The sequence below is a fragment of the Giraffa tippelskirchi genome, chromosome 2 (assembly GCF_054371585.1).
Source record: "Giraffa tippelskirchi isolate mGirTip1 chromosome 2, T2T-mGirTip1v1.2.pri, whole genome shotgun sequence".
Classification (NCBI taxonomy): domain Eukaryota; kingdom Metazoa; phylum Chordata; class Mammalia; order Artiodactyla; family Giraffidae; genus Giraffa; species Giraffa tippelskirchi.
The window spans coordinates 29,689,906-29,706,710 of NC_137276.1; the positions used below are offsets into that span (position 1 = coordinate 29,689,906).

Below are 16,805 nucleotides of genomic sequence, written 5' to 3' on the forward strand. Positions count from 1 at the left end.
CTCTTGGATTTCTCAAGTAATCATATTGTCTTCAGATCAAGACAGTTCTGGTTTTTTGCTGTACTCTGCACTTTTTAGTTCTTATCTTAACTGCTTTAGGCTATGACTTCCAATGCAGTGCTGAAAAGAAAGATGGGAAACAGGCATTCTTGTCTTGTTCTAACTTTAAAAACACAGTCCCAGTGATATTTGCTATACTTAACTTTTATCGGGTTGATGAAGTTTCCTTCTGTTTCTTGCTTGCCAGGGGTTTTTATCATGAATGACTGCTAAAACTTTTTACAGTTTTTTTCTAAATCTGTTAAGATGACCATTTTCTTTTTAAAGCAGTTAATATGATGATTATATTAATAGATTTTCTCTTAAAAGTTATTTTGTCTTCATGGGATAAATTCATTTGCTCATAAAGTAGGAGGTTAATTTACCCTAATACATTTTATATGACTTGCTTTAATTTCTTTTATGTTTTTACTTTTATCTTCATAAATGGTCAGCTGCTTTTTTTTTTCTTATTTTCTTACTCTTAGGTTTTTGGGGGGTGTTGTTTGTTTGTTGTATCCTGGTTACACTAGCCTCAAAATGAGTTAGAGGGCATTTCTTCTTTTTTCCATGTTCTGAGCATTGTATAAAATATATATTATCTCCTCTTTGTAGATTTGCTGGAACTCAGTTATAAAAACCATCTTGGTAAAGTGGAGTTTGTTCTTTTTTGTATGCTCATTTGATTTTTATGGCAACATTTAATCTACAGATTTAATTTCTGTATTGTGTAAGATGTTTGTTTCTTTTTTAAGTCAGTTTTGGTAGTTATATTTTCATCTGCTGTTTCAAATTTGAGGACATAAATTTGTTTGTAAAGTTCTCATGATTTTTTAAAAATAAACCCTCTACTAAATCTGTGTGCCCCTTTTCATTTCTGATATTGTTTATTTGTACCTTCTGTTTTGCTGGATCAGAGATTGGGTTTTTTTTCATCTTTTCAGAGAACTAGATGTTGATTTGATTGATTCTTTTGTCACTTTCTTTTAAATTATTATTTTACACTTTTTTTTTATTATTTTCTACCTAGAGTTTACTTATTGGTTCTTTTCTAATTTCTTGAGTGACTTAATATTTTAGTTTTTAATCTTTTCTAATAAAAAAGTGTTAAATTAGACATTTTCTGCCAAGTTCTGCTTTTAGGTGCATCTCACCAATTTTGAATGTAATTTAATTTATTTGTGTTTGGTTTTTGTCTTGTTTTTAATTTCCATTATTTCTGCTTTGACTCATTAATTATTAATTGTATATTTTCAATATCTAATTGAGTGGATTCTCAGGGGGCTACTTTTTTATTGTTGATTTCTGGATTGTAATCAGAAAATATGACCTGTTATATGGATTCTTAAGTATTTGTTGAAGTTTGTTTTGTGGACTGTCAAGTACATGGTCCTTTTTTGGTAAATGTTCTGTGTGTGCTCGAAGAGATTGAATGTCTATTCGCTATTTGTTGGATACAGGTTTCTCTTTATATTCATTATGTCAGGATTATGAATTGTATTGTTCGCATCTGGTGTACTCTTCTAGTTTTTGTCTTCTTGAGCTATCAGTTACTGAGATGGTGTGTTAAAATCTCCCACTATGACCATGAATTTGTTGACTTGTAACTTTTTCTTTATGTAATCTAGGGCTATATCATTAAAAGTGTTCAGTTTCAGAATTGCATTATTACATCTCTGGAGAATTGGCGCTGTTATGTAATAACCCTCTTTTATAGCCACACATGCTCGTTGGCTTAAGGTCTGTTTTTGTCTGATGATAATATAGCTATGACAGATTTCTCTTGGTTAGTTATTTTCTTGATGTATATTTTCACATCCTTTTACTTTCAACTTTTCTATGTCATTATGTTTTAGGTGTGTCTCTTGTAAACAGCGTATAGCTGGATTTTGTTATCTTATCCAATGTGAGAATCTGTCTTTTAACTGGTGAGTTTAGTCTTTTTATATTTATTGTGGTTACTGCTATATTTGGACTTGTTTTTATCATTTAATTTTGTGCCATTTACCATGCTTCTTTTCCCCCTTTTTTGACTGATATTGAATTGATTATCTTTTCTTTATTCTTTTCCTCCTTTGACTTGATTGGAAGTTTTATGTTCTGTTTCTTGAATGTATAACTAGGCATTGCCTGTAAAATGCTACAAGCATACCTGACTTGAGAGACTCTAAATTTAATCATTCTTTGCATACTCTTCTTGAATAATACCTTAGGATGCTTTAGCTCTTATCACTGTCCTCCAGTTTTACATATTATTGTTGCCTGATATTTTAGTTTGTGTTGTTTCATTCCCCCATTAATTATTATCATCGATTCTTACAGTAAAATATTTTATTTTTATTTAAATGTACTGTGTAATTTTTTTCCTCTCCATTGCTTCTGGCAATTCATTTCTTTTTTTCTGCTAGCTTTTTTTCAGTGAAGGCTGAGAAATGGAAAACTTACTCAATCTTCCTTGGTCTGAAATAGTTTTACTTCATTCTTGAATGGTAATTTAACCTATAGTTCTAAGCCCAACTCAGCTTACTTTTCTGTGTCACTTTTGGTTTTGTTTGGCCTCTTCTCCTTGCTTTACTTTTAAGAATTTTCTCTGTCTTGGGGTTGTCTCTAATTTCACTATGATATGTCACTGGGCCAGAAGGTAGAGTATTTTATTTTCACTGGAGTTGGAGCCCTTTAGAAGGTCTTGGGTTTTATATGGGGATTTCAGTTCTACCATCTCAAGGCGTCATCTCCCAGCCCTGCATGGGCAGTAAGCCAAGGTCCTCTCTCTTACTTGTCTGATAACCACTCCCAGGGCTACTGTCATATCCGGTGTCAGCTCTCCCTTTACTTGTGTCTCTTGAAGATCTCAGTTACACATTAGGAAACAAGTTTGTCCTGTTTTATCTAGCATTTTAAGATGTTGATAGCTGGAGGGTTTCTCATTAGCTTGCTCCACCAGTTTTCTTAAGTAGAGGTCTGGTCATGCTGTTTGTTGGTTTATGCCCACATGTCAGAGAACAGTGTGAAATGGGATTACTGCATCATTTCCCCATGTTAAGACACCATTCTCTGAGTTCTAGCTGCAGGCTCTAGATTCCTCACCTTTTATTTGAATTTTATCGAGTTTCTGCTTATTGCTAAGTTTTTAGCCCAGCTGAACCACAGTAGTCTGTTTTTAGGATGGTATGATGATAGATTGATTTTATGCTAGTGGGGATATAGGGAAATATGCCCTGGAGTAGTTCGTAAAGGATCCTGCCTTTTGGAAAGAAGAAAGCACTTGGAAGTGTTCTTTCCATTATGCACTTCCTCCAGAGGCCAAAGAGAAGATATGTTAAAATACTCAACTTCTTTGACTGAAAAGGAGAATTGAGAATGTTCTTCAAGAATTGTAGTGGCTATATTGAAAGTGTAAAATTAGAGTCTTTCTTCCCTGGTTCTGGATCCTTTGGTTAGACCAGAGAGTTCCTAAGGATGTTTTGTTTTCCCTGCCTGTAATTGCCTGCTGCGGCTACCTTGTTCACATTTTCACATTCTCAGATGAATTACCCTGCTTTTTCTCTTTTATGTCTATAGCAGTCAGAATACTCCTCTGGTAACCCTTCATCACATTATTTCCCTGATAGTTACTTAACAGTTGATCTTGAGTGTATAGTAAAGCTAAATTCCTTAGCCTTTCACTCAAAATAGGGGTCTTTTAGCCTTCTCTGTAGTCTTTTTGTTATCTTCTCTTGTCAACTGGCTCTTTTATCACCTCTTCACTGTGACTTGCTGATTCACATCTTCTTGTTTTCATTTACACTTTCTGCCAGGTCCTCTTTAAGTCCTGTGTATTATTTTCTTTAAGATTTCTTCTATAAGACCTTCCTTGGCTTATCTTCCATATTCTTTCTTTCTCCTGCCACAATATGTAAATGTCCTATGTTGCCATACACTTGTGTTGCTCTGTTTTTGTTTTGAGTACTTTCATGAAGTATCTTGTTTTCCCCATTAACTTGTGGATCACTGCCATTTAATCCCATGAAGGACTGAAACTGTTACCTTTTGTATTCCTCCTTCCCACAAAACAAACACTGTCAAAATAAAACAGTGAAGTAGGAAATAAATTTCCTTTTTTCTGATGAGTTGTTTATAGTTTGGATAGATAAAACAGTGAAACAATTAGGCTATAAAGTGTTATATAATTAAATGTAAGCTATGTGCTGCTGTTTTCTAAGTAGCTCCAGAACTAGAGAAATGTTTTTGAAGGTATCTTGTTTTGTATATAATTATAGAAGCAGAGAAGATGGCACAAGTGGCAAAAATTCGGTTTCAGCAGAAGGTGATGGAGAAAGAAACTGAAAAGCGCATTTCTGAAATTGAAGGTACCACAGGGAGAAAAGAAACTCTGACCATCCTGAACTGCTTCTCTGTCTCAGGGACTGGATCTGGGTTATGGTGGGTGGGCCATAGAGAGAATAATCTGGTCTGGAGGAAGTAGCTAGTTTGATATTCTAGACAAATATTTTTTAAATTGCCATTGCATATTTGGTTTGTAACTATGGTAAACTCAACCTTTTATTTTCCATCCTTAAATTAGGACTTATTTGTTCTCAGGCAAAATAATCAGTTTTAAAGAATATACCACCAGTTTCTTTTCTGCCTGTCAACCAAAACAATAACCAGACAATTAGTTGGGGAAAAAAGAAGCCCCAGTTTTTATCTTCCAAGCTCTTGATTACACATAGTGAGAAGTTGATGTTCTTAGTTCACAGTCTTGAAGATGAAATATTCAGCCTCTTTTGCTTATATGATGCTGCTTCCTGTCATTCTGCATTAACTGATTCTGGATCCAGTTTGAAGGGAATGGAGACAGTGCAATAAATAGAGCCAAGCGCTTATGTCTGAACTTATTTAATTAAAGCCTCGAGCCTGGGTGGGGTATGAGGCTTTGGGTGATGAGGGGTGGTGGAAAGAAGGAACAGCTTCAGGTGGAAAATGAAGTGGGTTCAGATGAACTGAGTTATTTAACTTGACATTGTCAAGAGTATTCCCCCTTTGAGAAGGAGCTGTCTGGGGACTGGGATTTGAAAACTGCTAACACTGTTACATGCCTTTGAAGTAAAGTAAGTGATTGTAATATCAGGCAGTGGATAAATGGGCTTCTACTTCAGGTAGAGTCTGAACTCTTGCCCAGAGCTGAGGAAATGGCTCTGTTTCCTTTGCTCTGTTTTAAACACCCTGACTGTTTTGCTTACTAGATGCTGCATTCCTGGCCCGAGAGAAGGCGAAAGCAGATGCTGAGTATTATGCCGCACACAAATATGCCACCTCAAACAAGGTGACTGGCTGTCTGTGCCACTGTCCTAGTAATAGAGTTTGGGTATTTCCTTTCCCTTGTGGGGAGTTCTAACATGATAGAGATGATTTGATCCAGTGTCAAGAAAGGATGGTTACTATCACACCCTGTAGAATCAGCCGTTCACTTCCAAAGGCATATTCCAAGGCACATTCTATGAGTAGAGAACTTTGTATGGTTCCTTATAAAAGTGAGGAACTAGGAAAAAGGCAAGCAGATATATAAACCCAGGTTAAGTGCCATAAATCCATTGATTTGTACTGCTGCATAAGAGCTCAGTAATCAGGAAAGTTAAAGATCTTCTCCTGGACTGACAAGAGTGACAGAAGAGGAGTAAAGTTCATTTAAAATTGCCTCCCAGATAAGGTAGCCCTGGTGGGTAGATGCTGAGCTTGTTCAAAACAGCGCTTTCATCAGACAGAAATTCTTAGCATTTTGGGGTGAGATACTTTTTCATTGTTGAAGACTTATCTTACGCATTATGGTATATTTTGCTTTGCTGGCTCTTTCCTACTAAACTATCAGTTTTGCTCACCAATTATTTTACCAATACACACACAGAGCACACACCACACACACACACACACATATTTCCAAATAGCCCTAACTGAGTACACACACACACACACACACACCAGTACACACACACACACACACACACACACACACACACAAATAGCCCTAATTGAGTACTACTCGTTTGTTGGATTTAAAAAATGCTCTAGTCACGAGGAATTTCATATGTGTACCTTGAGAAAGGAGGTTGGGTGATGTATGGGTAAACAATTTTTGTATAGAGACTGGGGTAAGTTTAGATCTAGAGAGTGCAGACCTGTTAGTAGGATTTATTTAATTAAAAGTCAGCTAGAACCCCTAGTATTCTGAGAAGAAAAGAATATGACCAAGGTTTAAAAGGTATTAATTATACAATAGAATGGAACAGAGAAAAAGTTGAGAAGGAGGTTGCTAAAGTATATGATGAAGTTTGAAGGGTTAGAATCAAGATTTAAAGTATAGATAGGGCTTTAACTTTTTCTCTTTAGAAAGGAACAACATAATCTCTATTCACAAGAAATTTTAAGGTATGATAGGTTGTCAGAACAGAATTGTTAGTACTTTGAAATCCATATAAATTTAGAAATAAACTTAATATATTGGATTGGAGGATGCAGCTCTATAGAAACAGAGTAGAATTTGGTCAAGATGAAGGCAAGATGAGAAATTTCAGTTTCCAAACCAGTGATCCAAATCTGTCTTGGGAAGAGCTGGCCAGACACAAGTATCAAGACTTTGTCATTGAAGTCAGCCTTAGGCTGAAAGGGACAGTAGTTCATGTCATTGTGAAAAATGCTGTTAGTGTGATAGCCACACTTCAAAATGAGAGAGGGTCATTGGTAACGATTCAGAGTTGAGGAATGATATTCAGGAGAGCAATCAGGAAAATCTGTGTTAGGAAAGAGAGAGATGAATATTGCACCAAAGTGTCCTGATGCCTGTGCTCTTGTTTGCCTCTCACAGCACAAATTGACCCCGGAATATCTGGAGCTCAAAAGGTACCAGGCCATTGCTTCTAACAGTAAGATCTACTTTGGCAGCAGCATCCCTAGCATGTTCGTGGACTCCTCTTGTGCTTTGAAATATTCAGATGTTAGAACTGGAAGAAAAGGTTCTCTCCCCTCTAAGGAGGCTCTTGAACCCTCTGGAGAGAGCCCCATCCAAAACAAGGAGAATACAGGTTGATGCAACAGATGGAAATGTTCTCCAGTATCAAGATGTGGCCCAAGGGGTTAAGTGGGAACAATGGTTATACAACTCTTCAGATTTACAGAGAACTCATGCTCTGTCTGTTCTGCCTCTCCTGTGGTCGTCCTGGTTTATCAGCTGATTGCAGGATAGAACTAGCTGTCTGCACCCAGATGGTCTTTTCAGCCGCAGTTTTATCAACTATCCTGAGTGTGTTCCTTTCTAAACTGGTAGTCGTGAATGAGAGAAAGTCTGATGCTAAGATACTGCCTGCACTGGAATGTTAAACACTAGATATATATAATAAGCTGTGTTTTTCTAAGCTGAGATCTATTGAATAATGTTTACATTGGTCCCTGGGGAAATGTGTGTTCAGCCATTCAAGAGATTGGAGGCCAGAGAGAAGATGGCCGGAATGTGGTAAGTGTAATGAAGACTGATTGCTTCGGGACCCAGGCTCTCTCTTTGGGGTCCAGTCCTGGCATTCATCCCTTGATTAGCATCTAGTCCACAGAAGTTCTTCAGGAAATGATCTTCCGCTTGAGCAACCATTTACTTGATTTACTTCTCAACTGTTTGATATCCTGTAGTCAAGATGGTGGCCTGCTGGGATGTGCACCTTGCCACCCAGAGATTCTTCAGAGAGATTCCTAATCATTAGTTTATTGCTTTAGTAACTAGCTCAGAGATAGAGCTTGGTTTGAAGTTTGGGGTGAGATGAAACCTTTGCTTTGAACCAAAGCTCTGGGAGACATGCATTCTCCTCCATTAGGTGTTGGATGTCTGTGTCACTGCCTCCGGCCATATGTGACAAGGTGCCTGGTTTTTAGCCACAGACAACTCCTTATATGTCACCTCTCAGCTCTGACCAAGAGTGGAACAAAGACTTTAACCAGAAATAGGAGCAGTATCCAGCTCCTAGCTGTTCACTGCACAGTATTGTATCATAACTGCAGGAAGTTTTTATTTTTAAAACTGGATTTGGGGTGCTTTCATTTGCCCCAGTACCTCTGCCTAAAGGTCAAATCCTGGGGCTGCCATGGTTACTAGCCCACAGATTCTCCTTCTGAAGTTGTTCAGGAGTCCACATAGAGTGGAACAAGGAGTAACCTAGAAAGCATCCTTGGTCATCTTTGTCTCTGTCCCTCCTGGCCCAGAGATGCTAAAATCGAAGTTGTTCCCCAGCTTTTACCTCACCTAGGAGATCAGGATTATTCTGGTGACTTCCTGGGCAGCCAGTGGATTTAAATTTCCATGAGAGGCTGATAAGAGTTAGCCTGTGGCTATGGGAGATCTGTTTCATCTGGACCTTTTTTACCTTAAGATTAAGTTTCCTGAATCAGTGTGCCCTGTAATTAGGCCAGAGTTTATGCAGTTTTAAGACACCTTTTATGTACACTACATTCAAGCCAGACAGAAAATTCATGGGACCACTTCCAGAAACCTTTGAGCTAACATCAGTCTCATGACAGCCTGTGGGTTGTGCCAAACACTTAATATGGGAAAGGAATCCCAGATTCAGGGTCTTTTCCCTAGGCCTTATCCTATAAAGGCATTTGTAATATGGAAAGGATTTTTGTTTTTGCTCATTTAATTATATACATTCTCTTTATGAATGAATTTTGCGTTCTCTAGCCCTCTTTAAAAGGTCTTTGGAACTATATAATAAACTGTCATATATGTTGCTACATATAAATGATTGTTGTGGGAAGTCTGGATCATTGACCTTTGTGCTTTCATTCCTAGAGATGTTTCCTATTTCTATGAACTAAAAGCTGTCGCCCCCAAAGTGGTGGATGTGGGTTTTCTTACAAGCCACAAGCCCCGGTGGCAGAGTTGAGGAACAGGGAAGTAGCACTGTGAAGTTTTCGAGAAAGGACTTTTGTTTAAATTCTCCATGGAGTGTGCTTCCCTGTGCTCACTGGAGCTCTCAGTCTGTACCCCCTTCAGGGATGTTCCTTTTGGTAATCTTGAAGTCTAAATTTATATGTGAAATGCTACCTTTTTAAAAAAAGACAATAAAATTATTTTACTATCAGTGATTTGTGTTTTTCCCATGTGTCTCCATTCTTTGTTGCTTATCTTGCTCCTCAAGCTGTCCGGCCTGTTTCAGCTCAGTTCAGTTCAGTCACTCAGTCGTGTCCGATTCTTTGCAACCTCATGAACCATAGCACGCCAGTCCTCCCTGTCCGTCACCAACAGCGGCGCACTGAGCGCAGCCGAGAGGCGCTACCCCGGGCCCGAGGTCAGGGGCGGCGGCAGAGAGGAGCTACCGCGAGTCAGAGGTAGGGGGCGGTGGCTGCGCTTTGTTTCAGCTCAGGAGCCAGTTTATTTATTAGTTTATCTTACTGTAGACACTCCTACTACACTCTTCCCAGAAACCTCATGTAAGAATTTTGAAAGCAGCGTTTCCATTCTTTGCTGACTCATGGAATTTAACAAGAGATGTTCTTTGTGGGATGCAGCCAGCAGCAGAGAAGGGAAGGGGGAGGATGGAGCATCATGCCCCTCAGGAACGGCCCAAGAGCTAAGGAGGGGAGGGGCATTATCCTGAGGTGGAGGAAAGACAAACGGTGCATCATCATTTATGGGATCCACCCCATGCTATCCCACATCTGTGGCTACAAACCAGGGAAATTTAATTCAAACTGATTATCCTGTAGGCTTTTGGTAAGTCTTAGAATGAAGTGATTTAGAAATAAGTGATTTCTTCTTCTTTCTGTGGGGAAGGAATTTTGTGAATGAGATGTTGTGGCTTCTTGCCTTGGGATTAAGTCCCAAATGTGTTCAGGCAAGGTTCTTTGGGATTTGCTCCCACTGAGCTCTCCAGCCCAGGTGCTTGAATGTACCTCCGTCCCTTTGCATGTATTATTCCACCACCTGGTCTACTTTTTCTCCTTATAGCTCCAACCTTGCTAGTTCCTATCGAGTCTTCACTTCTTCAGAGAGAGCTCCTGGAACTGCCTGCTCAGTTCAGACCCCACACTGCCCTGTTTTTAACCGTATAACCTCGCATTACCTGTTCTCACAAATGTTTAGCTCTCTGGGTGCAGACTGGCCACGCTCTTCCCTGGGATAATATCTGTTGCTCATGCCTTGCACAGTGCTTGGCACATATGAGTTGGTCTGTTATGTTGCCGGAAAGAACAAAAGGATGAGTGTGAAAAGCAGGTAAATGAGTAGTGGGGGAGAAAAGAAGGACACAGAAGTTAGGCTAGAGTGTTCATGTCAGGACTTAGTGTGTAATGATGGAAAATTACATAATATTCCAACTTGTTGACATGTTCTTACGGAGCTTGTCAGTAGGTTGAGCAAGATCTGTTTATGCACTTGGGATAGTGATTTACAGTGCTGTTTGTTGGGGTGCATTACTTCACACAGCCTTTTGAAGTCAATATATGTTTCTCTCTGAGTAGACTGTAACTTCCTGTGATGGACAGAGAGCACAGTGCTGATACAAGTGTATCAGAAAACTCAGATTGAATTATGTCTTCAGCATCAGTGACCTAAACTGTAGCTGGATTTTAACCTCAACCACAGCCCTCCAGGAACATCTCAACAAGCTGGGCCAGCTTCTCAGCTTTCCTCTGGTCTGTTGTCTTTGTGTAAGCATTTAAAGTTAGTTTATTAATTCATTGCTCACCCCCCCAAATGCCCATTATTGTATAACTTAAAATGATATTTTACTTATTTTCCTAACCATATTTCTTCGAAATTAGTGCCTTTCATCTTTTTTTCCTATTGTCTCCTATCCATTTTTCTATCTTCCATCTGCTATGGGCTGAATGTGTCCCCCTAAAAGTCATGTTGAAGTTCTAATGCCCCATGTGATGGTGTTTGGGGGTGGGACCTTTGAAAGGTAATTAAGTTGTGAAGGGTGATACTCTGTTTATGAATTAGTACCCTTATAAGAAGAGACACGAGAAAGATGTCTTGCTGGGCCATGTGAGGACACAGCAAGAAGGCCATCTACAAGGCAGGAAGAGAGCTCTTGCCAGACAGCAAATCTGCTACCACTTTGGTTTTGGACTGAGGAGCCTGGTAGGCTCAAGTCTGTGGGTTCGCAAAGAGTCAGGCACGACTGAGTGACTTTTTACTTTTACTTACTAATATACCATTATGGAGAAGGAACTGGCAACCCACTCCAGTATTCTTGCCTAGAGAATTCTTTGGATGGTGGAGCCTGGTGGCCTGCTGTCCATAGGGTTGCACAGAGTCGGACACGACTGAAGCAACTTAGCGTGCGTGTGTGCGTATCCAGAACTGTGAGAAATGAATGTTGTTTGTTTAAGCCACCCAGTTTTTGGTGTTTTGTTATAGTGGCGATTAGGGTTATTCAGCAAATTAACAGGCAAGTTGTGATAGTGTGGTAAGTACCGTAGCAGGCTGAACACTGGATGCAAGGTGAGGGTCAATACAGCCTGGTGGTTTCTAGGAGGAAATCTCAGATCTGAGCCAAATATTTTAAGGATACACAGGAGGCAGCCAGCCAACTGAAGAGAAGGATGATGATGGTGAAATGTGTTCCAGGTAATGGGAGCACCAGATGCTATTTTTTTTTAAAATTCAATTCACTGGGTCCCCAAGCTTCAATAGTGCCATGCAAGCAGTTACCATGTTTTTCACTGCAGGGTTCCTCCCACACTTTGAAAGTTGCAGCCATTCTGCACATAACTCAGATATGTACAAGAATTAATATCCTGAGGGATAACTGTCAACCAATGGAAGAGAGGAGCACAAATGGTCAGAGGAGGTGACCCCTAAAATCTTTTCGATGGAGACAGCAACCCTCCTGACACAACAGGAGAAACAATGTAAGCTTCAAATAAAATACAACAAATGTTTGAGTGCCTGGTATGTGCCAGGAAAACTAAATGTATTAAGTATTAGACCAACAGTGAACAAAACAGTAGTGAATAAGACATATAATCTTTGTTCTCTTAGAATCAACAGACTCAGGGAAAGGTAGATTTTAATCAAAGAATTCCAACTATGATAAGTTTATCTAAATGGGAGAAATGTAGTACTAGGAGTATAAAAAAGGAGGAGGAGATAAAGAATGAGAAAGTGTAGCTAGCCAGTTAAAGATCAGGGAATAACAAAAATGTTTAACAAAATTTTTTATTGGGTGAAGGATCTCTAGACATTTCTTCAGAGAAGATATTCAAATGGCTAAAATGAACATGAAAGATGTTGAACATCATTAGTCATTAGGGAAATGCTGATCAAAACCACAATGAGATAGCACTTTATACCCATTACAATAGCTATAACAAAAAAGACAATAACAAGCATTGGCAAGGATGTGGAGAAATTGGAGACCTCATGCATTACTAGAAATATTGTAAACTGGTAGTTATTTTGGAATATGTTTTGACAGTTCCTCAAAGTGATAAACATAGAGTTAACCATATGACCCACCAATTCCACTTCTAGATACCTACCCAGAAAAATCAAAACGTGTCCACATCAAGTGAACTGTGTGCTTTAAAAGAGTGAATTGCATGTGACTTACATCTCAATAAAGCTATTATTTTTAAAAATGCTCACGTGTGAAGCCTTATAATGTGAAGATCTCAATTCAAGAAGCTTCTTAGACCAAAGTTGATATAGGTGTAACATTAGCAAGAGTAGGAGCACCAAAATTGAGACTGGTAAGGTAGGTGTCAAGAGGGGAAGAGGAATGTGGTGGGCCTTCTGAGTCTTGTCACATATCAGTGATATTTCCAAAGGTTATAAACCTTCCAAGCAAAACATTTCAGGATTTGAAATTTAAAGCACAATAACATTTATATTAGCACCCCAAACTATGAAATAGGTATAAGTCTAACAAAATATGTGTCTGCAAGATCTATATAAGGAAAGCTACAGAACTTCAATAAATCAATGAAGAGTTGATATAGATGAGGATATTCCATGTTCGTGGATAGGAAGACAATATTGTTAGCGTGTTACTTCTTCCTAACTTGATCTATAGATTCAATGCAATCTCAGTTAAAATCCCAACAGGTTATTTTATGAATATTGACAATGATTCTGAAGCATATGTGGAGAAGTAGAATAGGTAGTGTAATAGTGAAGAACCAAGTTGGACGCCATGACCTAAGTTCAAGACTTATAAAACTACAGTAATCAAGACAGTGTGTTGTTGGCAAAAAAAAAAAAAGACAAGTAGATTCAGTTCAGTTCAGTCGCTCAGTCGTGTCCGACTCTTTGCGACCCCATGAATTGCAGCACGCCAGGCCTCTCTGTCCTTCACCAACTCCCGGAGTCTACCCAAACCCATGTCCATCGAGTCAGTGATGCCATCCAACCATCTCATCCTCTGTCGTCCCCTTCTCCTCCCGCCCCCAGTCCTACCCAGCATCAGGGTCTTTTCCAATGAGTCAACCCTTCGCATGAGGTGGCCAAAGTATTGGAGTTTCAGCTTCAACATCAGACCTTCCAATGAACACCCAGGATTGATCTCTTTTAGGATGGATTGATTGGATCTCCTTGCAGTCCAAGGGACTCTCAAGAGTCTTCTCCAACATTACAGTTCAAAAGCATCAAATTCTTCAGCGCTCAGCTTTCTTCACCATCCAACTCTCACATCCATACATGACCACTGGAAAAACCATAGCCTTGACTAGACGGACTTTTGTGGGCAAAGTAATGTCTCTGCTTTTAAATATGCTATCTAGGTTGGCCATAAGAAAAGAGAGTCCAGAAGTAGACCCATGTAAATATAATCAGCCAGTCTTTTCACAGAACAAAGGCAATGCAATGGAGAAAAAAGTCTTTTCAACAAATTGTGCTGGAATAACTGGACATACACCTGCAAATATACCACTCTGGTTCAGGGCTTTAATAGAGGCAGGGAATATATGAGAACTCTCGGTATCTTCTGCTCGATTTTGCTATAAAACTCTAGAAACAAAATCTTAGTAATGAAATGTCTATTAAAAATTCACGAATTAAAAAAAAAAAGCACCTTTTAAGATTTTTAAGCAGAGAAATTGATTAGGTAACTTGAAAACTGCCCTTTCTGAACATGTTTACCAGTCCAATGTTTTCAAGCATTTCAAAGTCCATAATTGACCTCATTGTGGAATGTCTGCAAACAAATGATTGCAAGCAACTCAGTATAAGCATCAGTGGACGCTGATTTCACAGAAGGTGCTGCAAGGACTACAGCAATGTATATGAAAGTGTTAGTTGCTCAGTTGTGTCTGACTCTTTGCAACCCCATAGACTATAGCCCGCCAGGCTCCTCTGTCCATGGAATTCCCAGGCAAGAATACTGGAGTGGGTTACCGTTCCCTTCTCCAGGGGATCTTCCCAACTCAGGGATCAAACCTGAGTTTCCCACATTGTAGGCAGATTCTTTTACTATTTGAGCCACCAGGGAAGCCCATGTATATGTATACATATATGTATATGGGCTTCCCTGGTGGCTCAGCTGGTAAAGAATCCACCCGCAATGCAGGAGACTTGGGTTCAACCCCTGAGTTGGGAAGATCCCCTGGAGAAGGGAATAGCTACCCACTCCAGTATTTTGGTCTGGAGAATTCCATGGACTGTATAGTCCATGGGGTCACAAAGAGTCGGACAGGACTGAGCGACTTTCACACTTCAAGCTAATTTACCTTTACCTAGGTTCTTCATACCCAAACCTATCATTGGCTGTGGCTCCATCCCAGCTTAGTAGCCCCACATCTAACGTATGTATGAATGCAGCCTAATAAGGTTGTTTAATGGAAGCAAATAGTCTGCTATGGAAAAATACAGAGAGTTCTGAAATTAGTGAAAAATAGTAAAGTTGAAACAATTTAATGAATTTTAGTGCTAACTTGACTCCCACTTCTTTTCTTCAGGTTTTCCTGTATCAGTGCAAAGGTGATACTTTCCTCTTCCACCTGCTTGTTGAGGGCAGATTGCATTTTCCAGAGCAAACCACAACCATATCTTCCACCCCTCATTCTCTTCTGTAGTGTGACCACCACCACTTCCCCATCAAGAAAGGAAATCTAATTCCTGTCCGTTTGGATTGGGGTTGGCTTTTGGGAATTACTTGCAATGAATAAAATGGTTCTAATGTTTTCTATAATAAATAGTAGGAAACCATGGTAGATTTTTTTAGATTTTGAAAAAGATTTACTAAAACAAATTTGCCATAAAATAATGTCTAGATTCTGAGACATTACTATTAATAGTAAGATTTAGCTCAAAGAATAAATCAGCAAAAGCACTAATTATCTTAAATGCAAATACAAATGAGAACATTTATCAAATATCAACTAAGTAATCACTTTCCTTATTATGGTAAAATATACATAAAGTATACGAATTTAACATTTTTAAATGTACTGCTACTGCTAAGTCGCTTCAGTCGTGTCCGACTCTGTGCGACTCCATAGACGGCAGCCCACCATGCTCCGCCATCCCTGGGATTCTCCAGGCAAGAATACTGGAGTGGGTTGCCATTTCCTTCTCCAGTGCATGAAAGGGAAAAGTGAAAGTGAAGTCGCTCAGTTGTGTCTGACTCTCAGCGACCCCATGGACTGTAGCCTACCAGGCTCCTCCATCCATGGGATTTTCCAGGCAAGAGTACTGGAGTGGGGTGCCATTGCCTTCTCCATTTAAATGTACAGGTCAGTGGTATTAAGCACAATCACAACTTTGTACAATCATCACCATTATCCATTTCTAGAACTTTTTAAAAAATTCGATATATTAACAAAAATTTTCCCACAAGGCCCTTTACTGGTTTGTGGACTGATGAAACCAAAAGTGCAGTGTTGGGGCCACTGCCGGGAGTGATTCTCACCTTCACCTGCGCCAGTCCTCTCTATGAATGGAAGAGTGGATTACTTGGTTACTGAGGAAGAGATCAATCTCATTAGAGGACCATCAGGCCTGGGCTTCAACATCGTCGGTGGGACAGATCAGCAGTATGTCTCCAATGACAGTGGCATCTTCATCAGCCAAATCAAAGAGAACAGAGCTGTGGCCTTGGAGGGGTGGCTCCAGGAGGGTGATGAGATCTGCTCGGTCAACAGCCGAGACCTAAAGAATCTGCTGCATAAGGATGCCGTAGACCTTTTCCATAATGCAGGCTATGCTGTGTCCCTGAGAGTGTAGCACAGGTTACAGGTGCAGAATGGGCCTATAGGACCTCAAAGTGAAGGGGAGCCAAGTGGTATTACCATAGCTGTGGTGCTGGTGCCAGTGTTTGCCCTCACCATGGTAGCAACATGGGCCTTCACGAGATACCGGCAATAACTTTGAAAAACTTGCTTTCTTCCAGTGCTCCCAAAGAAGAAGATACATTTCTCTCTTTCTCTTACCCTCCTCTCCTGCCAGTCTTCCATAACTTTCCCTCTGCATAGCCAGCTCATGATTTAAAGAAACTGCTACCCAACTAGAATCTTGCTATGCAAAATCTCTGAATCCTCATATTCTTATGGGAGAGTAAAGGCATTGTGTGAAGGAAACCTGAAAGAAGGACTTGCCTAGAAAAGAGAGTTCTATATTTTACTAGGACCGCCAATAAAAGCTCAGCTACAACCTCAAAAATGCGAAAGGTCCAGTCTTCCTATCACGCTGCAGTATTCCTTTTTTTTCTTACCTGGCATGCATCAAAGGCCAGCTTTAATAAGAGGAAAAAAGGATTTGTCTCTTAAAAAAAAAAAGATTTCCCACAAGGAAAGCACCAGAT

General features: G+C 39.6%; 1 protein-coding gene and 1 pseudogene across 4 annotated transcripts in view; both read left to right on the forward strand.

Moving 5' to 3' along the window:
• The window catches only part of ERLIN1 (ER lipid raft associated 1), a 37,809-nt gene extending 30,615 nt beyond the window's left edge, over positions 1-7,194 (forward strand). For all 4 annotated transcript variants that reach the window (XM_081548674.1, XM_081548683.1, XM_081548664.1 and 1 more), the window contains 3 exons: positions 4,299-4,388; positions 5,265-5,344; positions 6,881-7,194. In XM_081548674.1, coding sequence (XP_081404800.1) covers positions 4,299-4,388; positions 5,265-5,344; positions 6,881-7,102 — 392 coding nt within the window. In that variant the 3' untranslated portion in view covers positions 7,103-7,194. The remainder of the gene's footprint in view (positions 1-4,298; positions 4,389-5,264; positions 5,345-6,880) is intronic.
• An 8,743-nt stretch (positions 7,195-15,937) lies between these two features.
• LOC145529081 (synaptojanin-2-binding protein pseudogene) lies at positions 15,938-16,369 on the forward strand (annotated as a pseudogene).
• Positions 16,370-16,805: the final 436 nt, after the last annotated feature.